At 39.2% G+C, this 23,837-nt stretch overlaps 2 protein-coding genes across 3 annotated transcripts in view; one reads left to right on the top strand and one right to left on the bottom strand.

Annotated features, from left to right (window-relative positions):
- The window catches only part of ctnna1 (catenin (cadherin-associated protein), alpha 1), a 184,214-nt gene that overhangs the window by 62,453 nt on the left and 97,924 nt on the right, over positions 1 to 23,837 (bottom strand). The window lies entirely within an intron of this gene.
- On the top strand, positions 13,105 to 15,549 carry lrrtm2 (leucine rich repeat transmembrane neuronal 2). The gene is made up of 2 exons (XM_078550614.1): positions 13,105 to 13,562; positions 13,840 to 15,549. The coding sequence occupies exons 1-2, from the start codon at positions 13,559 to 13,561 to the stop codon at positions 15,390 to 15,392; spliced, it is 1,557 nt and encodes a 518-aa protein (XP_078406740.1). The 5' UTR covers positions 13,105 to 13,558; the 3' UTR covers positions 15,393 to 15,549.

Genomic DNA, 23,837 nt, shown 5'->3' with positions numbered 1-23,837 from the left:
ACACAATATGAAGATTTACAGATCCTTAAATTGAAGTTAGTAACTTTCTCTTTGGTCCTAGGTCAACTGGGCACTCATTTTAAAGATTCACTCCCCACTGCAAAGGCGAGAAACAGCTGCAGAAAAACTTTATGGAATATGCTCCAATCATTGCCATGAACTTCAAATTAGTCTCAATGCAAACTTAATAACATATGAAAATTCCCTAATTTTGATCAGAAACTGGTCACTGCAATGTTCAGTGCAGCAAGATACTCCAACAGCTAAAATTGCTCAACAGGTCTTTATAGCATTTGGCTTAACTCAAAACTACTGCTAGTTACATTCATGTCAAGTTTTCTTAGCAAAAAAGTAGCACAACTCAGTATCTTTACAGTGCAGGATGCCATTCGGCCCATCGAGTCTGCATTGGCTCTCTGAAATAGCATTCCACCTAGTCCCACTCCCGTGCCTTATTCCCATAACCTTGCACATTCTCTCTTTTCAGGTAGCAATCCAATTTCCTTTTGAATATCTTGATCGAACTTGCTTCCACCACCCTTCAGGAAGTTTGTTCTAGACTCCAACCACCTCAGGGTGAAATATTTTTCCTCATCACAATTACTCCCTTTGCCAATTATTTTGAATCTGTGCCCTCTAGTTCTTGATGTTCTCTTGGGTGGAAACAGTTTCTCACTATTTACCTTCAGGATCTTGAATACATCTATTATGTCTCCTATCAGACTTCTTTTCTCCAAGGAGAACAGTCCCAACCTCCCTGATCTATCCTCATAGCTACAGTTCTTCATCCCAGGAATCATTCTTGTGAATCTCCTCTGTACTCTCTCCAATGCCTTCACATCCTTCCTCAAGTATGGCACCCAGCCTCAAGTATGGCACCCAGAACTAGATGCAGTACTCCATATGAGGCCTAACTGGTGTCTTATACAAGTTCAACATGACCTCCTTACTCTTGTGCTCAATGCCCCAATTAATAAAGCCTAAGATACTATATGCTTTATTAACTGCTCTCTCAACATGCTCTGCCATCTTTAATGGCCTATGTACACATACACCAAGGCCCCTCTGTTCCTGCACCTCCGTTAGAGGCTGTCCCTTTATTTTATACTGTCTCACCATATCTTTCCTGCCAAAACGAACCACCTCATACTTCTATGCATTGAACTTCATCTGCCACTTGACTGCCCAATCCACCAACATGCCTATGTCCTTTTGAAGTTCAAAACTAACCCCATCACAGGTGACATTTCCAATCTTCATATCATCTGCAAATTTTGATATCATGCCCTGCACACGCCAGTCTAATATATCAGGAAGAACAAGGGTCCCAACGCTGACCCGAGGAACTCCACTACAAACCTTCCTCCAATCTGAAAAACAACCATTTATTTCTTATCCAAATGCCTACTTTCCCTTTCATTCCATGACCTAGAATTTTGCTCATAAGTCTGTTGTATGGCACTGTATCAAACACCTTTTGAAAATTCATATACACCATATCAACAGCATTTCCTTTATCAACCTTCTTTGTTACCTCAAAAAACTCCAGCAAGTTAGTTAAACATGATTTTCCCTTGATGAATCCATGCTGACTTTCCTTAACTATCCTGCACTTTAAGTGATTATTGATTTTATCCCATACCATAGTTGCCAGAAGTTTCTCTACCACTGAGGTCAAACTGACTGGCCTGAAGCTGCCAGCTTTATCCTTGCAGCCATTTTTGAACAAGGGTGTAACATTCGCAGTTCTTCAGTCCTCTGGCACCTCTCCTGTGTCTAAGGAAGACTAGAAGATTAGTCACTAGTGCCTCTACAATTTCCATTCTGACTTTCCTCAGTACCCTTGGATGCATCTCATCCAGTCCTGGTACCTTATCTATTTTAAGTGAGGATAGCCTTTCAAACATCTCTTTCCTCTCGATTGGAAATTCTTCCAGTTATCTCCTCTCTCACCTCGGCCTGGGTAGCAAGTTATTTCTTTGTAAATACAGATGCAAAGTACTCACTCAACACCTCCGTTATTTCTCCAGCCTCCACAAGCAAGTCCCCTTTTTTGTCCCTAATCGGCCCTACTCTTTCTTTTACCACCCTTTTATTATTTACATGCTTCTAGAATTGGGATTCCCTTTTATACTCGCTGCCAGCCTTTTTTCATGCTCTCTCCTTGCTTTTCTTATTAGCTTCTTCACTTCCCCTCTGGTCTTTCTATGTTCAACCTGATTTTCCATTGCATTTTCTATCTGACATCTGTCGTACGTGCACTCCTTTTCATCTTCACCTCTATCTCTCTCACCATCCAGGGCGTTCTGGATTTATTTGTCCTACCTTTCCCCTACCTTAACATTGCTTGCAATACTTTTTCCTTGAAGGTGACCCACTGTTCAGCCACTGTCTTTTCTGACATTTGGTTCCAACTCACTCGACTCAGATGCATTGTCATCCCATTGAAGTTGGTTTTCCCCCAATTAATTATCTCTGCTCTGGATTTTCTCTGTCCTTTTGCATGATTAACCTAAACCTTATGATACAATGGTCACTGTCCCCTATAGGCTCTCTCACTGATAGCTGATCCACTTGGGCCAACTTATTCCCCAGAACCAGGTCCAAAAGTGCATGCCCTCTTATTGGACTGGAAACAGACTGCTGTAGAAAATTATCTTGAACACATTCCAGGAATTCTCACCCGTCTTGTCCTTTTGTTCCATTCCTATCCCAGTCTATACTTGGATAATTGAAGTCCCCCATTATGGTTACCCTATAGCTCTTGCACCTCTCTAATTTATTTGCAAATTTGTTTCTCCACATCCTTTCCACTATATACTACACCAATCAATGTTAATGCGCCTTTCCCATTCCTTATCTCTAGCTAGAGAGATTCTGTCCTTGGCCCTTCTAGAACATCCCCCATCTCCAGTACTGTAATGCCATCTTTAACTAATACTGCCACTACCCATGGCCGCACTCCCCCCGCCATCCCCATCAAACACTCCACCGGCTAAACACACACGCACACCCCCGCCTCCCACACACACATACACGTTTCTTCTTTCCTGTCTCTTCTAAACACCTTGGACCCGGGAATATTTAACACCCAGTCCTGCCCTTCTTTGAGCCAGATCTCTGTTATAGCAATAATATCATAATTCCATTTGTCAACCTCTGCTTGCAGTTCACCGGTCCTATTAATCATATTTTGCGCATTCACATACATGCACATTGGCTCTGGTTTAGACTTTTCTATTTTCCTGCTTATTCTGACTCCATCTAATGACTTACCATTGCCTACTCTAATTCTATCAAACTCTCCAAGTATTCTATCCACATTGATGCAACTCTCTGATATATACTCGTTATCCGGTTGATACTTCACTACTTCCCACTGCCAGTTTTTCTCCGCTGCACTCAATTTCCCCCCAGGCTCCCATCACCCTGCCAATCTAGTTTAAACTCTCAACAGCACCAGTAAACCTCGCCACGAGGACACTAATCCCAGTCCTGTTAACGTGTACTCATCCTTCTTGTACAGGTCCCACCTGCCTCAGAGCCGATCCCAATGACTCAGAAATCTAAAGCCCTCCCTCCTACTCCATTTCTTCAGCCATGTGTTGAACTGCTCAATCTTCCTATTCTTATGCTCACTAGCACGTGGCATTGGTAGTAATCCTGATATTACTGCTCGAGGTCCTGCTTTTTAATTAACTTCTTAACTCCCTAAAATCTGCTTTCAGGACCTCATCCCTTTTTCTACCTATGTCATTGGTCCCAGTGTAGACCACAACCTCTGGCTGTTCACCCTGCCCACTAAAAACACCTACATTGAAAAGGGTAGGTGGTGAAGGGCTGAAAGATGCCTCAGATGAGAGGAGAATAAGGAAGAAAGCAGACCAAAAAACATTAGTCTTACAAATTAGGAAGCTGAAGATAAACAAAGGTCTAGCCTACAACGATTTTCATCCATGGGTATTTACGAAGTTTACTAAAACTTCAAATCAACTTACCAACATTGTTCAAAGCTTACTGGAATCGGAAAGCATCCCAATGGATTGGGATGTCATAAAAAAATCCCCACTTATAAAGGAAAGGGCAAGGGATGCACACAAATTACAAACTTGAGAGTTTCAACTCATTCTTGTAGAAGTGTGCATGGCTTTCGTTGGTTTTGGTCTCATTATTACAAGAACCATTTAAAAAACATGGAAAACACCAAGAAGAGGACTATGAGGATGATTCTTGAAAGTTAGAGCTTAAGTCATACAGCCTAAGTTACGAAGAACACTAGACTCCCTGACAATTTTACTTTCTGAAGAAAAGGATTGAAGATAGGAGTGAGGGAAGGAATTGATTGTAAGCATTTTCTTCTCCTATGGGGTACAGGATTCAAGGATTAAGGGACACTGTTTAAATTTTAATAGTACAAAAAGTAACATGAAAAAAATTGCTTAAATTTTCTATTTTATAAAATAAAACAGCAATATAATTGTGGGGCAGATTACCAGTCTGTACAAAAAGATGCTGTAAAAGTAGGATCAGTTGAGTCAAATGTTAGTTCCAGAACCTAAATCAGGAAACTAATGGTTGGTTTGGAAAACTAAGCCGCAATGGTCTTCCCCTACCCAAAACACTACCATATTAAAAGCAGCTGGAATTTAAATGTTATTTAGTTCTAGAGTAGCTCGTGGAGAAAAAGCAATGCATTTTTCTGCTCCCTTTATAATATAGTAGTGCTGTTGATAACAACTGGTGATTTTGGTATTAGTGTCGTATACATGTGCCCCAGCAGCAAAAAATACCAATTTAAGAAGTAGCTTGCTCTGCACCCCATGCTTTTTGGTTAGGGACAAGCTGAATGCTTAGCCTGCTTAGCCTCCTTATATAGCTAAGTGACGTGATTAATACCTTGGTGGTGTGTACAGATCTTCCCCAGCCGGTGCGGAAAGCCCATGAGCTAAAAAACAGGTGATCGTGACTTTTAAAACAGCTCATTTTTACTAGCACTGAAATTTAATTGCCTCTGGACAGACTGCAAATAAGGAATCCTCCAAAGCTTTGGTTAATTGCATCCTCTAATCTGAAGGGAGCATTACACTTTATTTAATCCAATCTAACTCGCTCTTCCTTTCTGCACATCATGACTTTTTCTTATTTTACTTAGATCTCCCCATCTTACTGGCCTCATTCTTCTCCAACCAACCTAGTCTAAGCATCAAAAATGGGCACCAGCAACACGCCTAGCCCACTAGCTAACCCTTGTTTAGGAGAGATAGAAAGAACTCAAAAAAGTGTAAAATTCATTAAGTGCATTGGTATTGTGTCATCACTTCAATGGTCATGGTTCAACATACCCAGTGGAACATTCTAGATTAGGGCAGAATGCCCAGTTACTTAATTATGTGCACTAGTGCTTTTATGTTTGCTGCTGTATTATTTGAATCAATATCAAATAAAAGGATTTGTCAAAATTTTGAATTTATGTTAAAATATAACCAGCTATAAACACAGCACATGTTACCCAAGGATAGATCGCAAGATATTATGTAAACAGCCCACGTTATCTCAAGAGTCAGTAACAACAGGTTGCTTAATAAAGGCTTAAAACAATTTTGGAGACCTTCTTCCCTAGAAAACTGACTTATGGGCTCAACATGTGTTGATTGAATCCAAAAACAGTTAGCAATGCTTACTGTTATATAACTATTCAAGAAGCAGTTAAATGTCAAAGGGAAAAGCACAGGTACCATTTTCAATAAGTGTGCTATTTGTGATCAAAAGTAAAATGAACTAATGTAACCGTGGATTCATTAAATTCACTGCTTAGAGATAAAGGAATACAGTACCACTACAAATTTACATTTAGATTGCTGAGTCATCTGATAACATGGTTGTTCCAAGATCAAGGTGAATGGACTTGGTCTGAAGCCATTTGTCCAATGTCGCAGCCTACTGCACATTATGATGTCACTGAAGCAGCTTTATATCTAGGGAAAACAAACTCAAAATCCAAACCAATTAAGTTTACCATCCAATATACATATTCTTAGCTGATTACTTTATTTTATTAAAAGAGCATACTGAGGAAAATATATGACTGGGAACTTTACTTCCTCTTGAATATACTGATATTGATGCTCTTCAGAAGAGTCACCATTTGTTGACTCACAACTCAAAAAAGAGAAGACTTAGGAAATGATCAAAACCCATGTTATGCAAAATTAGTTGTGAATTAGAACTTGTCCTCACTTATCACCCCACCAGCCTCCGCATTCAAAGGATCATCCTCCGCCATTTCCGCCAACTCCAGCATGATGCCACCACCAAACACATCTTCCCTTCACCCCCCCCGGCGGCATTCCGTAGGGATCGTTCCCTCCGGGACACCCTGGTCCACTCCTCCATCACCCCCTACTCCTCAACCCCCACCTATGGCACCTCCCCATGCCCACGCAGAAGATGCAACACCTGCCCCTTCACTTCCTCTCTCCTCACCGTCCAAGGGCCCAAACACTCCTTTCAAGTGAAGCAGCATTTCACTTGCATTTCCCCTAACTTAGTCTACTGCATTCGTTGCTCCCAATGCGGTCTCCTCTACATTGGAGAGACCAAACGCAAACTGGGCGACCGCTTTGCGGAACACCTGCGGTCTGTCCGCAAGAAAGACCCAAACCTCCCTGTCGCTTGCCATTTTAACACTCCACCCTGCTCTCTTGCCCACATGTCTGTCCTTGGCTTGCTGCATTGTTCCAGTGAAGCCCAACGCAAACTGGAGGAACAGCACCTCATCTTGCGACTAGACACTTCACAGCCTTCCGGGCTGAATATTGAATTCAACAACTTTAGATCTTAAACCCCCACCCCCACCCCCATCCCAACCCCGTTTCTTCCCCCTCCCTTTTGTTTTTTTTTCAATAATTTATATAGATTTTTCTTTTCCCACCTATTTCCATTATTTTTAAATCTACAACTAATACCTTGTCAGTCTTTCCACCTCACTCCCACTAGAGCTGTACCTTGAGTGTCCTGCCATCCATTCTTAATTAGCACATTTTCTTAGATAATATCACCACTATCACCACCTTCAACACCTCTTTGATCCTTCTGTCTGTGACATCTTTTGATTATCTGCTCCTATCACTGCTTGCTTGTCCCTACAACCACTCCCCCCCTCAACTTCTCTTCTCCCCCCGACCCCCCACCTTAAACCAGCTTATATTTCACCCCTCTCCTAACTATACTCAGTTCTGCTGAAGGGTCATGAGGACTCGAAACGTCGACTCTTTTCTTCTCCACCGATGCTGCCAGACCTGCTGAGTTTTTCCAGGTAATTCTGTTTTTGTTTTAGAATTTTGTTAGTTATTTTCAATCATCTCTCTAGAAACATTACTCCACCAAATACTCATCGCAATCTAAAGTTACTTCGGGTCTAATTATAGCCATTTATGTGAATGTAACAGTGTGCTATTACTACATTTGCCAGTATCTGTTACACATTCATTTGTGTTGAAGTTAAACTGGAGAGTAGAGCGAAGTCTCTATACTCTAAGATTGTCAACCAAAAACATTATAAATTCCATTTAAAATTGACTTCAGGGCTACATTGTAGGCAACACAGCAAAAGGGAAACTAGACGTTGAACAGTAAATCTGATGGTAACAAAGCTTACTGAAGCAGAAATGTAGCATTGAAGCTTATGAATGACAACTGTACAAAACAGTAGAAGGCAATACCCATTTTAGGAGAAAATTAAATTAACTCAAGGATAGATTTTATAATCAAGCACATCAACTTAATTTTAAATTAACTATTCAAAAAAACTAGCTAGAATACACAGGGACCTTAGATTATGACTCTGGTGAACTTTGATGGTGCATCTTGCTATTACTGTGTTTGTGTGAGATTTACACAGCCGCAATGGTGTCGAAATGCAACTTTAAAGCAACCACACATGCGAATTTTGTGCATCACACCCAGACTTAATTTACATTCATTGTTGTTGGTACACAGAGATCAGATGCACCAGAAAATTTGGCACAGACCATTACTGCCTTCTTTCCAGATTGTCTCTAATCATGCACTGACAATCTTATTGAAGAAAACAAGCCTTCAAAGTATAACAATGGGGAAGGCAGCCAACACATACACTCCAATGGAACAAAAATCTACTTAAAATTTGTTTAAAAATGAGAATTAGAGCATAAAAATGTATTGGGAACATTTCATGAAGCTAAGGAATAAACAAACATCTGCCTTCTGCTTGAAATTACTTAGCATTCAAACATGACCAAGGAGTGCAAATTGCATCAGACTTGTACTACCAGTAAACAGCAGCAAGCATCAGTATACAGTAAATTGTCCAGTTGCCCCTTCACTCAGCTCTCACATTCTAGATTCTGTTATGCAAGAAAGTTGCACACAAAACAAATATATGCTTACATCAAAAGCCAGCAAGTGCTAAGACACCTGGTTTTCAATGGTATTTGCATATCCAAGAATATGAGAAACCACAAACATATGTGCGCAAAGATAAACTACAAAATATTCCATGGCTTAAACTTTTAAGTATAATTACTTTATAATCAATTGCTGCTTTTAACTGGGGCTCCAAGACTCAAATGGAATTGCAATGTAAAATATGTTCATAAAATTAACTACATATACCACCATCTGTTAGTGCAGTTAGCACTAATGCTGTGAGTACCTTCTTGCATACTACTTTATGATCTGGGTTGTTGCGTGCTAGCCTGATACAACATTTGGCTAGTGCTGCAGTGAATGTTTAGTGGTACTGTTGTAGCACTGCACTGCTAACAATGCAAGTAATAACACATCTTGTACCAGGAATTCTGCTGTTAATGTTCCTGGACATTTAATATTTATTAGGCTTTAGTTTCCAAAAAAAAACTTTGCAGTATAGAAATGTTTTTATACTGGAATAACTTCGAATGTTCAAAGCTCGACTCGAGGGGCATAGTGCAAGATATGTTGTTCATTCAACATCACAACGGGAAATCCTCCACAAAATCATGTATCCAAAACGTTTGTTGCAAATGAGTACAAGTTTTATGTTTGTTCTGCCAGAATCCTTGGACATGTCTAAATGCCTTTGTTTCATGTCACAACTGAAGCAGCATCAGGATAACAATGAGAAATAGGGGTAGGAACCAATCTAAATGCTGGCCAGTAAAACAAAATGCTGCCAATAAAGGCACAAAATTCTGGAAACATGCAAAGATAAGTCAGGCAGCATCTGGGGGTAGAGGAAGAAGTGGGTCGATGGCCCTCCATCAGAACCCTTGTTTTTAAATAAGGGCCAGTTCTGGTTTTTAAAATGGCTAGCCAAAGACTTTGTTTGCAGTTTTCATTTATAGACTACATGATTCTATCTAGCACAAGTGTGAATATTCTCAGGCGACAGTTTTTCCCATTATTTAGTTGATTTTCTGAAGGACTTTGAATTTGCTCAAGTAGTGTTGATGGAGCACAAGAATTTGTTTCTTCTCATTAGTTTCTCCAAGTCTGTGCTTGCAATAACCATAAGGAGGATTTCCTGTACACCCCCTCCCTCCCTTTCAATTGTAATATTATTGGTTTAAATTGTGATGGTTTTAGTGGATATGTCGTCACTTTTAAATTTGTAAAAAAAAAACAAAATTCGTTTTTGATTTCCATGCATTAATCCATACCTGACTAGGTAACCTTGTATCCTACTCTCATTTTTCACCATATTGCCCTTAAACTAGGAAAATAGAGCTTTACATCTTCCCCTAATGCCAAGGCCTATGTTGGAAATTTGCTCTCACATTTGAATTACCAATGAAAGTCTTACTTCAATACTAAGCATTCTACAAAATTAACATGTCTGATAAAATTCTTCTTGGAACTTTTCAAAAAAACTAATAAACAAAATTAATGACCAAGAAATATCTTGCATTTGGCTTGGGACACTTATCTATGAATCAAATATAAACTAAAGCTGTATGGTGACATTCTCCCAAAGAGATGCTGGCAACATTTATAGGTATTGTTACAGTGAAAACATCTCTACTTTTCTGCACTCAAAAGGAGGTTGCCAAAGTATAAGAGAACTTACTTTTTATATAGCGTTTTTCACAAACTCAGACATCTGAAAGTCCTTTATAGCTAGCTAATTCTTGCTGCCATGTCCGCTGTCCTCAGATGGAACCTCAGCCTTTTGGCTCCGCTCCACCCGGCTCTGCAAGGCCAGCAGGCCAGACTCAGCAGCAAAACCTCCGGCCTGGAGATCGGCACCGTGGAGTCGGTGATTGGATTCAGTGTAATGCCTGCTGTGATTCTGATCCCTGCATCCTGGTTTCTGTCTCACATCGAGAGCTACAAGAAGCAGGAGTGTCCGCAGCCTGACCAAGAAACCAAAGCTCAAACTTTAACACTCCATTCTCTCTCCCCTTGAGCTGTCTCTCTGGAGATCAACATTCCACCCGTCTCTCTCAGAACCATTCTTTACTGCAATGTTAAACATTTTCTTTGACACTTGATGCTGTAGCTACAGTTACAATAAAGCTTATTTAAAAATGTAAAAAAAAGTCTAGCCACCATTGTAATGCAGGGAATGACAGCAGCTAATTTGGATGCAGCAGCAATGAGATAAATGACCAAATGGTCTGTTTTTTGGTGGTATTGATGGAGAGATAAATATCGTTTACTATATAAGAACTGCCCTGCTCTCCTTCAAAGACTGCTATGGCATTGTCTATGTTCATCTGACAAGGCACAAGTGTAATTCAAAACAAAAATAAAAAGAGTCATAAGGACTCGAAACATTAACTGTGTTCCTCTCCGCAGATGCTGTCAGACCTGCTGAGTTTTTCCAGGTATTTTTATTTTTGTTTTGGATTTCCAGCATCCGCAATTTTTTGCTTTTATATAAGTGTAATTCATTCAAATGATAGCACCCCTGACAATGTAGCGCTTCCTAGGTCCTCCACTGACATGTCAAATTATGTTCTCAAGTTATTGGAGTGGGGCGTAAACCTACAACCTTCAAACTCAGTGTTACCACTGAGCCAAGACAAAAGCCTTTACTTTAAACATACATTTAAGAAGTCTAAACAATGCTTATGAGGAATTTTTTTTTAAACAAAGGAAAAGCCAACTTTTTTGTTTGAAGTGCTTCAGAATTAGAAAATTGAGTTAATTGTGGCTGCGGCAGTTGTGCCGCTGCCTTTGTCCTAAACTCTAGAATTTTCTCCCGATACCTCTCTCTCCCCTTCTTTTAAGGTGTTCCTTAAAACTTAACCCCTTGACCAAGCGTTCGGTCACCTGTCCTAATTTGTCCATACATGGCTCGATGTAAAATTCTCCATGAAAGTGCTTTTTACTACTTTAAAGTGCTTATAAATAAAAGTTGTTGTTGTTTGTTGCGTAGGAAAGGATTCCTTTAAAGCAATTTCATGTCTAACTGACTATTACAAGACAGATGTGGTATACTTTTCAGGAACATGGTGACTTTAAATAAGCGCAGTTAAACATTCTAGGAAGCTGAGATATTTTAACCATTGTTCCCACAGAAAGCAGTATGTTTGAAGTAATCTATATAGATTTTAGCAATGCTTTTGACAAATTCCCATGTGACAGGTTTGTTAGAAAAGTAAAAGTCTACAGGATCCAAGGGAAAGTGGCAAGTTGAACCTAAAACTAACTCAGTGGCAGGAAGCAAAGGATAAGACACAAAAAGCCAATGGTCTCCTTCTGTGAAGTATATTTTCTATGTTTCTATGGCATAAATGAAGACTTCAATAGTTAAAAGCTGTACAGTTTAGAAATATGCCAACACCCTGAATCAACTTGGGAGAATGAGAAAAGAACTAAAATTGATACAAATACGTTGTATGAATTTGGTCATTGGTTGATCCTGAAACAGGATTTTGAATAGTAATTTTTCAGGGGTTCATTCAGTTTATTCATTATGTTGGTTGCCTAGAAAACAGAAATCAATCTGTGGTTTGTTCTGTCTTAGTCCAACCCAACCAGGATACAGTAGAGGCATCACAATTGACTTTAACACCTTGGGTAAGGGAGGTCAGGAGAAAAGATAAATATCAGCCAGAGTTCCAGATAACTATGCAGTGACCTTTGCTGAAAGTGAACTTGCGATTATTAGGATAGGACAAGATTGGGTTTGGTTGTGACACTGTCTGTGGTCTAACTCCCTGCCATGGTTACGCACATGACTATGATCACTCTGGTAAGTAGCAAAGTACGATCTATGCCTGCTAAATTTTATACACGCATGGAATTAGAATTGGGACGGGTGGCAAAAGAGTGAAAAAAAAGTGTACGTAAGCTCATTTCTTTGCCAGTGTATTTAAAAATCTAAATACATACGGTGTTATACTCCAATGTAAAATTAGCTGACGGGACATATAAACATGCTGGTGAGCACAAGCATTTCTACAAGAGGAATGAATACATGAATTAAGTCTATATCTTCAAGTTATAGACTTAAGTCAAAATCTTACATGGGGCCACCTTAAAACCATTTTGCCCCAATCTTTTCAATATTTTGAAACCGATGTATACTAGGATTACAAGGAGGGGGAAAATACTACTTTCATGAAACCAGATAAAAAGTATTCAAAGCAATAATTCTTCATTCTTTTATCTTTAGGAACACTTATTTATTAATAGTCTAGTCTACAATTCAAAAAGCACCCATAGATTAAAAATAGGTACAAATTGTAGAATTAAACTTCTATTCAATTTTATATTCAGATCAGATGACTTATACCTGAAAGCAGCATTTTGTGACAGCTATTTTATTTTTCATAGCTATTTGCTTCCTAGAGGTCTTTTATTTAAAGTACAACAGGAACACAATGAATAAGGATCGGCTATAATTCTATTGATAGATATGACTCTAGACAAATATTATATCCAGTACTTCCCCTTTTATTTATTAGTCATTTTCGATGCTTCAGTGTTGGTTTCATCCAATTTGCAGACTGTATGCAGCATGAAGCTCATCATCATGCTACTGAAAAGCCTGAAAACATTGCACGTCACAAGCTTACGCCAGCCTGCCACCAATCTGCAAGTCTGCGCTCTTGCAGCACCAGCACAGTTCTCCTTTCCAAAGAAGCTTTCAGTCAATGTGTTCGCACCGCTAGCTAGTCTCTGCACAAGTACTTCATTACCATCAACAAGTTAAGGACAGGACCACCAGCTGTGCAGGCGAAGGTTTGGGCTTCAATTAAGCAATTGAATGGACAAGTGAAGGAAATGTTTGTTTTCATTCAGTCTCAAGAAACATTTCTATAGTCCTAAGCCAGTGGAAATCAAAGCAGGGCAAGGGCAAAGCTTTAGGAGGAAACGTTACAGCTGGGATAGGTGAAGATTTGTTATGGCATTTTTCTTTTTGCTTCCAACTGGAATACTCGCCATTGTCTTATGTGAAAGGAAATAGAAATCCTTTTTGTGTCGCGTCTTTTCAAAAGCTGCCTCTTCCACTGGAACTTCTTTCCAGCTCATTGCTCGAGGAGTCTGAACAGAAGGATAGTTGAATGCAGTCTCCAATGTGCAGAAAAGAATGGGTAAGTGTTTTCTTTTTAAATAGGATTCTCAAAACCCAGATGGGAGGGGAACACAGGGGCTGTAGGGATGGAGGGGGGAGGAGGAGCAAATTACTTAGCTTGTTGGAAACATATAGAATGTTTTCCCCTTTTGAAAACAAAATCACGTCTGACAATTCTATCAACGCTAGCTGCAACAGCTTTAGTGGGGGAGGGGGATGAAGCACCTAAATCACCATATATGATGGACTGTTTAGGCTAGAAACCTAAATGAATTTCATTTGATTGCCACCTACAGGTTTGCATTCGAAGTGGCCATTGGGGGGGCCAACAACGGTGGCATTGTGTGTGATGAGCATGTTGTTGAAAATGCTGCCTGCCTCAGGCACAGCATGTCCACAAAAATGCAGATGCGAGGAGCTGCTCTTTTACTGTGATTCCCAAGGTTTTCAAGGAGTACCCGATAATGTCTCCCACGGGTCTATAGGCTTGTCGCTCAGGCACAATAGTTTTGATGAACTGCAAAATGATCAGTTTACAAGCTACAGCCAACTTACGTGGCTCTATTTAGATCATAACCAGATTTCTGTTATTCAAGCGGATGCCTTCCAAGGACTATATAAACTCAAAGAATTAATCCTCAGCTACAACAGGATTGTGCGACTGGCAAATACTACATTCAGCCAACTGATTAACTTGCAGAACCTGGACCTGTCATTTAATCAAATTACTTCTCTGCAACCAGAACAATTCCACAGCTTACGGAAACTTCAAACACTGCACCTACGTTCAAATTCACTAAGGACCATTCCTATAAGGGTTTTCTGGGACTGCCGAAGCCTGGAGTTTTTGGATATAAGCAACAATCGCTTGCGAAGCCTGGCTCGTAATGGATTTGCAGGATTAATCAAACTCAAGGAGCTTCACTTAGAGCACAACCAGCTGACAAAGATTAATTTTGCTCATTTCCCTCGGCTGATCAGTCTCCAAACACTATTTTTACAGTGGAACAAAATTAGTATCCTGTTATGTGGAATGGAATGGACTTGGGACACACTGGAAAAGCTTGATGTAACTGGAAATGAGATTAGAACAATTGAGCCTCATGTTTTCCTTACAATGCCGAACCTAAAGATACTTCTGATGGATTCAAACAAGCTCACCGCACTGGATGGCCAGGTTGTTAACTCGTGGAAATCTCTAACTCACATCGGTCTTTCTAGTAACATGTGGGTTTGTAACAAAAATATCTGCGCCCTGGCCTCCTGGCTAAGCAATTTCCAAGGTCGATGGGAGAACTCAATGGTTTGTGCTAGTCCAGAGCACACACAAGGCGAGGACATTTTAGATGCTGTTCATGGATTTCAAATCTGCAGCAATCTTTCAGCAACCACCACACAAATAACCACTGGCTATACAGACTCTACACAGCAGTCGGAAACTACTGAATACGTAACAGAATCAATGTCTACCGACTCCAGTACAGAGGATATTGAAAATCCAACTATAGAAACAACTGCTGAAGACTTCCTTGAGCCCGATAATACTCTCTTTACTCACAGGATAATAACTGGAACAATGGCTCTATTGTTCTCTTTTTTCCTCATTATCCTTGTGGTGTACATTTCACGGAAATGCTGCCCCCCTACCCTAAGACGTATAAGGCATTGCTCCATGATGCAACACCGGAGGCAGATGCGCCACCAAGCCAGGCAGCCCATGGCAGATTTATCTACACAAGTACCCTATAATGAATATGAGCCCACCCATGAGGAAGGCGCACTGGTGATCATAAATGGTTACGGACAATGCAAATGTCAGCAGCTGCCTTATAAAGAATGTGAAGTATAAATTACTGAGCTCATGTAACCAACATACAGTTTAGGAAATGGGAAATCTGTGAGTAAAATGCTTTCAACTTTTAACTACAGAACTGAACTTTAATATTTTTTATTTGCAGAATAAAGTTACCAAAATTCTGGCACTGGCTCTCTTACTCTAAATTGTACCCGATGCTGTGGATGAAAGTCAGCCTAGATTTCTCAATCTCGATTTGCATCATGCCATACGAGCTAAATTTATTTTTGTAATAACTATTTTATTTGTCAGTGGAAGAAATTACTTGAGTAATGGTTTCACAACACAAATAACTTAAAAAAAAAACTTTTTTTTTTTAAAAGGAATTACCTTAGTTATGCTAAGCTATGCTAAGTGAGTTAGACAGTCTGTCACTAAAGATCAAATATCCTATTGCCTCATGTCCTTGGCATCAACCTCTCTTCACAAAAAAAATAATGAAAAGACCTTTAGATAAGCCAGCTACTGTAAGTTATTAAATAAAATGGGCTCACTTTGAAATCATGCCCAAACTGTTTCAAAAGATAGAAATCAGAAGGAATTAATGGGTGAGCTATGTTTTTAATGCCAAAACTGAAACAAGGTTTGAGTTTTTTTATTGGCAAGGTATGTGAAGTTTTTGCTCAATCAGATCAGCGCATTTTACAATGAAGCACATTAAGACAGTTAACAGATAGCTCTGCTTTCATAGAACGTGTTTGTGAAATCCACTCATTGTACAATAAATTTTGCTCTTCAACCTTGAATAAAAAGATAAATTTAAAAAGGTCAAATACTATGACCCAGGGATCATAAAATATTCCAGCTGATCTGCACTTCATACTTTCAGAAGAACATCTTGCATTAAGTTGACTGTTAAAATCATTGCCACATAAAATAAATTTAGCTGTAGGTTAGCAAATGGTCACAGTGTCCAAATGGAAGACTAAAGTAAGCAAATACATACAGCAATGTTCAACTGGTTGATTCAAGGTACAACTACTGCAGGGACTTCAATCAAATTACAAAAAACATGCCCTAGTGGACAAATTAACATGTTACAGAAATATAGTACACAATCAACCCTCCACATTAGTTAAAAATTAATTTATCAACTTAATGTACTGCTGTCCGCCCAGGAAAGAATGACAGCATGTGGGAATTACACGGAATTTCTGTTGCTCTGAAGCGACTTAGATATATTGTAAAACAACCAGGAGTGGGCAGGAATATGAAAAGGTAGTAGGCTGCAAATATAGACAAATAAATCTATAAAACAAAGGAAGATATATGCTACTGACTACTCTTTTTCATGCATGCTGTTGTCCACAAATCTAGGCTCAGTTATACCATCAACTGCTATACCCCAGCATTCAAATAAAGTCCGACTCTGCCCCCAAATACAAGAGAACAAAAGCTAGAGTAGGCACAGAGTCAAAGCAAGCATAAGCTTGTAGAGGGGAAGGCAGGAAACAAGGATCACCAGGCACCAGAAAGAGCTTAAGAATGTTGAGCAGGAAAAGGAACATGTGTTAAACGGTGAATGCACAAGCTATAACTTAAGGTTTCAAATTAAATGTAACATTAATTTTGTAGTACAATGCTGCCCCCTTTACTTAAGTGGCTTGAAAATAAAATTCTAAGCAGCAATGCACTATATCTGCGATAATATAGGTCAAACTAGTGTCTAATTTGTTTTGATACATGGCTTGTGAATGTACTGTAGAGTAGCATACTGGAGGAATACAGTGAAGGCATCTGACTAGTGTCTGTCTCACCCCAGAGCTAGGCTGAGATCTAGCTGACAATATTAATTTCTCTATGCCATGGGCAAGGTTTCAAATTAAAATTGCTGTTCAGTTTAAAAACCAAGTTTAAATACCTGTATTAGATCAGAATGATTCACGAATCAGCATTCGCTCCTGGGACCCAAAGCTTTTGATGGGTAAAGGTTTCCTAGTTTGACATGAATTCTCCCTCTCTACCCCAAATTGCATTAAATTTCTAAGGTTCAGCAGCAAGGATTCTGAAATCAACAGAAATGTAACCAATGCACTGATTGATCATTGTGCAAGACTGCCTGTAATTTAGCGCAAAATTGGATGTCTCACTGATACGGACTACAAAGATAGCTCACAAGGGAAATGAACATGTCACTGGGCTATTAGGTCTGCTCTTCTTACATTCTGTATTAACATATGCTTCACCTTGCATCCAGCTCATGTTACATTGGATCTGGAAGTACTTAATTCTAATCAGTGCAAAAAAGGAATCATTTCATTCCCAGGACTCAACTTAATTACATCAGTGAATACAAAACGGCCTAGATTTGTGCTACCTCAGCCATTAGCATCGATACTGAGAAACCACAAATATGTAGCTGGCAGGTGAGACTCCAAAAACAGAAACTTAAAAAAAATACCCAACAAATGTCATCTGACTTAATTTTCACTCAGATTCTTAACTCATATAATTTCTTACGGTGTTAAATATGCGTTAGTGTAGAAACGGTATAAACTCTACTAACCTCCAGAAATTTTTAAAACTGCTTTATAGATTCTTTACTCCACCTGAACTATTACCTTCTCTCCATTTTTGTAGAGAAACAAAAGCTTTTTCCAGTTTACGCAGTTGACACATCTGCCAACAGCGCCTACTGGAAATGTCAGATAAACAGTTAATGCTACAGATGTGTTGATATGTAATTTTTTTTACTGTCAAGGTCTAAAATGCAACTCTTGTGAGTAGTTAACATTTATTCTTGCAGAGTAATTTGTAGACACCAAATTAAAACTTCCACTAGTTTCCTTGATAGAGATTTTAAATTCTGGGTTCTCATTATTGGACTGTATGTTAAAATGAAAGCCTCTCAAAGCTGAATGGCAAAATGGAATGTATAGTACTAAGATGAACCAAAATCAAAGGCCAGCAATGAAACCCACAATCCATGTTGAGATCATGATGTGGAAGCAATAGGGACACTATAGATTGATTCAAGTGTGCTCCAGTTAGAATCAGGTAAAGAAAAAAAGGCTCATGGGCCCGAATGCTATCCAGTGACATCTGCTGGAAATTTGTATGCGGGCAATGGATGAGGGAAGGCTGCAGTGCCCCACAGCATCTGCCCAGAAACAGAAGACCAATAGCAACAGTAGAACAATATCCAGCATGATTCACCATCTTCATGGTAGGAAGGGTAAGGGAAGATTGGATTTGACAAGGGGATAGAACAAACAATACAAACTTCTGTCGTGTTGTTATGTAGGCAAAAACAAAATCTTTTTGCACAGACCAAGATCCCACAAACAGCAATGAGATGAACAAACTATTAATTTATTTTTGGTGATATTACATTGAAAGAACTCCTTTTTCTTTAAGCAAAAAAAAATGCCAGCAGAACTTTAATGTCCAGCTGTATTACAAGACGACACACAGGGTCTCAGGTGCATTAATGAGCCAGTTTAGCAGCTCAAATTTCTGGTGTGGAGCTTCAACCTCAGATTGAATTTTTTTTCCCATAATTCTGAGGCAAATTGAAACACTTTGAATATTAAAAATCAAAACTATGATTTTCTTTAGGAAGAGATTTTCCCTCGAGTGTGTAATGGACATTCGTATGTGAAAACTAAAGGTCACTTTCAAAAAGGCAGAAATCGAGTTAAGAATATTTACCATTCCATTATAGTTTAAATAATTCCATCAGCTCAGGAACATTCAAAACCTTGCTGCTGGCTTTCTGAAAAGTTTGGGCTGTAAAAGCACAGGGGAGGTGGCTGTTGTTTAAATATAACAGGCAAAGGCCATTGCTTACATGAATTGTTAACCATATTATCCTAAAACCTCCCAACTGTTGCTCCGTTAACACTTTAGGATCGATTTGACAGCACAGAGACAATCCTGTAAACAATCACAAGCTTGCAATCAGAGGTGCAAAATCCTCAGTTTTTTGGGGGGGATGCCAGCAACAAAAAATGAATGGCTTCTTCCTGCAGCACCTGTGTCAGGTCCACCAGACTGATAAAGGCTGTGCATGTGTCAAATTGTTGCTGATTTTAACCTGCAGTAGAAATAATGCAATTTAGCAAATTGGAACTCTTATCATAAAACTGCTTCCATGAGAAGTAGTTCCAAAACACAAAAGTAACCAATACGAGGTTTGTACTTAAAAAATGGCAACATCTTGAAATTCTCTTTTGTTTTTCTCTTCCCATCCCAAAAGCAAATACTGATCATGAGACAGCTTGCCATGAAAATCTTACCCTGGAAACTGTAATTAAGTTACTTCTGGATACAGCATTTAAAAAGTTTATTTAACTTCGACCAAAAAACCTATAATATCTCGTATCTGTACACAAGTCAGATTTTCCATTATGAATTCTTATGTCGATATTTATAATGGGACTGCCAATGGGAATGTAAATTTGTCAAACTCTAATTAGCAGCCTCCTGTCAGTGGTGCTACCGTAGTGTCTCTACTGGTAGAAGGACATAATAACAGCATGACAAGCTTACACGGGCAGTTTCCATTATAAAAGCAGGCATTGAAAATCGATGGAAATATTAAAATACTAGGCTGAGCCCACTGGTTACAACAAAGGCTATGTGCCCTGATAACATTCTGGCTGTAGTACTGAAGACTTGTTCTCCAGCCGAGCTGTTCCAGTTCAGCTACAACATTGTCAGGTAGATGCCAATGTGGAAAATTGTCCAAGCATGTATTGTTCACAAGAGAAAAAAAACTGGAAATCTAACCCAGTCAATAACCATCTCATCAGTCTATTCACAATCAGCAGCAAAGTGATGGAAGGTGGTACTTACTCAGCAATAACCTACTAACTGATGCTTCGTCTGGGCTCTGTCAGGTCCACTCAGCTCTTGACCTCATTACAGTCTTGGTCCAAACCTGGACAAAAGAGCTGAATTCCAAGAGGCGAAGTGCCCTTGACATCAATGCAGCATTTAACCAAGTGTGGCTTCACGGAGCATAGCAAAATTGAAGCCAATGGGAATCAGGGGGAACGTTCTCCACTGGTTGAAGCCATATATAGAAAGATGGTTTTGGATGTTGGAGGTCAATCATCTTAGCTCAGGGACATCGCTACAGCAGTTCCTCATGATAGTGTCCCAAGCCTAACCATCTTCATCTGCTTCATCAATGACCTTCCCTCCAACATAAGGTCAGAAGTGGGGGTGTTAGCTGAGGATGGTGTAGTGTTTAGTACCATTTGCATCTCCTCAGATACTGAAGGAGTCCATGCCTGCATGTAGCAAGATCTGGACAACATTCAGGGCTGGGCTGAAGCAGCAAGTAAAAGGCAATAATCAACTCCAACAAGAGAGAACCTAACCCTCTCCTCCAAGTTCAACAGCATTACCATCACCGAATCCCCCACCATGAACATCCTGTTTTTGGGGGGTGTAGGTGGGTGGCAGTAAGCGTTAACCAGGAAGATTAACTGAACCAGACACAAACACTGTGGCTACAAGAGAAGCTGAGACACAGGAAATTCTGCAGCGTGTAACTCATCTCTAGCTCCCCAAAACCTGTCCACATTTGCAGGACACAAGTCAAGAGTGTGGTGGCTTACTCTCCATTTGTCTGGATAAGCGCAGCTCCAACATCACAAGAAGCTCGACACAATCCAGGCCTAAGCAGCCCGCTTAATCAGCACCCTTTCCACCATCTTAAATATTCATTCTTTCCACAACCAAAGAACAGTTGCTGCAGTGTATACTATCTACAAGATACACTGAAGCAACTTTCTAAGACTCCTTCGACAGCACCTTCTAAACATGTGTCATCCACCAACTAGAAGAGCAGGGCAACAGTTGCATAGGAACACCACTATCTGCAAGTTCCTCTCCAAGCCACACACCATCCTGATTTGGAACTACATTACCCAGTTCCTTCAGTGCTGCTGGGTCAAAACCTTGAAACTTCCTCCCTAACAGTACTGGCATACGCTCCAAATGCACTGCAGCAATTCAAGAAGGCAACATATCACCATTTTATCAAGGGTAATTAGGAATGGACAATAAATGCTGGCCTTGCCAGTGACCTTCATCCCACAAATGAATAAAAAAAGGAAAGAACACCCGACTTTTAAATGGGGAGTGAATTACATCTGCATGTCCTGGTTCAATTTCAGTATCACCCTGCTCTCTAACCATATTTCACCTGAAGACTACATTCAGTCTAAACTCCATGTGTGCAGGGTCACTCAAGTAGCCCAACACAACCAAAGCCAACAACTGAACACTAGCTATGACAACTAATGCTGCAGTTTAACATATGTGAGAAACTCTGTTTTGCAAACATTTAGAATTTTCTTGAAAGACGGCTGAAATTACTGCAAAAAGCAATGACTAGTGGTTGTTCTTTCCGATAATTCAATATAATATTTTTAGATATTCTTTCAAAAATATTGAAAGTAGTAGGTTATGGATTGAAGGTTAATATACAATAGTGAATTTTAAAGAGTTTTTAAAAGCTTTTTTGCTTTATTGCCAAAAATGAGTTTGAAGAAAAGTTGTGTGTATGGCTTTTGAACTATAGATTGAGACAAAAAAAAATCACAGTACTTGGTACTGAACTGTAAACAAATAGCTTTGCAGTATAAAAATATTTAGTCATATAGAACTGAAGGAAGCCATTCAGCCCTTTGTGCACATGCCTTGAAAGAGCTATCTAACTCAATTCACTGCCAGATCTTTCTCCACAGCCCTGCATTTTGTTTTTCCTTTTTAGGTATTTATCTAATTCTCTTTTGAAAGTTATGGAATCTGTGTTAACCACCCTTTCAAGCAGGGCCAGATCATTGCAACATGCTATGCAAAAAAACTCATCTCCCCTGGTCCTTTGGTAATTATCATAAATCTGTGTCTACTATCATAAAATGTCAATTCTGAATGTCACAATCAAATTTACCCTTAATCTTCTCTGCTCAAAGGAGATCAATCCCAGCTTCCCAGTCTCTCCATCTAACCAAAATTCCTTATCTCTGCTATCATAGTAACATGCTAATCATTAATTTAGTTGCCAGATTTAAGTAACTGCACAGTTTTGAAAAAGCTATTCCAATGCTAAATTCAATGCAATTCTAACATGAACATTCTAACACCAGGGGAAAAAAAAGGCAAAATTCACACTTGGTACAACCTTAACATGGTTTACCCATCACAAAACTGAAAATAAATGATGGTTCAGGTAATAAAACTAAATTTATTGAATTAACCCGATTATTATTGCTACTGGAATGAAGTTCAGAGCTTTGGCTATTCCCAAAAGAGTATCTTAGGCAAATGTGTACACTACTAATTAATCTGGGAAAGGATGTGTTCCACACAATGGATACACATAATACTTATACTGTTTTCTTTACAAGTTCAGCTGAGAAACGCGACAGTGAACTAAGAGTAGAAAGCCGAAAACTATTCTCAAAAGTAACAATAAGAGCATAAGAATTATGCATGGGAGTAGGTCATTTGGCCCTCCAAACCTACACCGCCATTCGACATTATCGTGGCTGATATTCAACCTTAACTCCACCTTCCTGCACTGTGTATTCTAGGTGTGATCTTATCAATGATTTAACTGCAATACATCAACAGTCCCGAGACAGGTTCTTGCCACTTGTCAGTGAATTACTGTTTATCATATGAAAAAAACATGAAAGTTCACTTCCATGTGAAAAAATGTCTCTATTGCCGTAGAATCTTAAATTAGCTTTATTAATCAGCTTTGGAATAGAACATTTAATACTGTCCAACATTGTGAAATTGGAACCTTGCAACACATTTATAATACTTTCAATTATTACACTGTGATAATTTTACAATTGATTCGTAATTCTTGTTTAGCATACATTATAGTAAAAGGATAAAAACCTCACGTGACTACAAAGAAATACTGATTGGTATCTGACAAAGAAACTCCATATTTGTAATAGAGTGCACCTACAACAATGTAAACCTTCAGTATAAAACTGACCATGCTTGGCTGCAGTTTTAATATTGTTAAAGGAACCGCAATACTATATCAAAGTACAAAGTGAACATCTGTAAATTAGTTTGATAAAAGTAAACGTATTTGCAATTTTAGAATCGCAAGACTAGCATTTCCACCAGTTGACGCTGAAAGAATGGAATTCAGTCTTCTTGCCACGTTAATTTGGAAATCCATTTGCCAAAATTTGATAGTTCATCATTATTCAAATACTGTGGCAAAAATTAGCAGGTACATGCGCATCTCTTCTCTACAAAAAGTAACAATCCCCTGAAAACAATGTTTTAAAGTTTACAAAGGAGAAAAAGCATTGTACTTTGAAAGTTCATCCCTGACAACAGAATCCAAAGTTTATCTATGAGCGCCACCTAGACAAAAAGATTGGTGGTGCAGGTACACAGTAAGTGCAAAGCTCTGCTGCTGACATGCTTAAAAACATTAAATTTCAGAAGACG

This window comes from Cetorhinus maximus, chromosome 10, assembly GCF_964194155.1.
Source record: "Cetorhinus maximus chromosome 10, sCetMax3.hap1.1, whole genome shotgun sequence".
NCBI classification, from domain to species: Eukaryota; Metazoa; Chordata; class Chondrichthyes; order Lamniformes; family Cetorhinidae; genus Cetorhinus; species Cetorhinus maximus.
The sequence above is the reverse complement of the archived record's forward strand: the minus strand, read 5'-3'. Positions and strand labels throughout refer to the sequence as shown.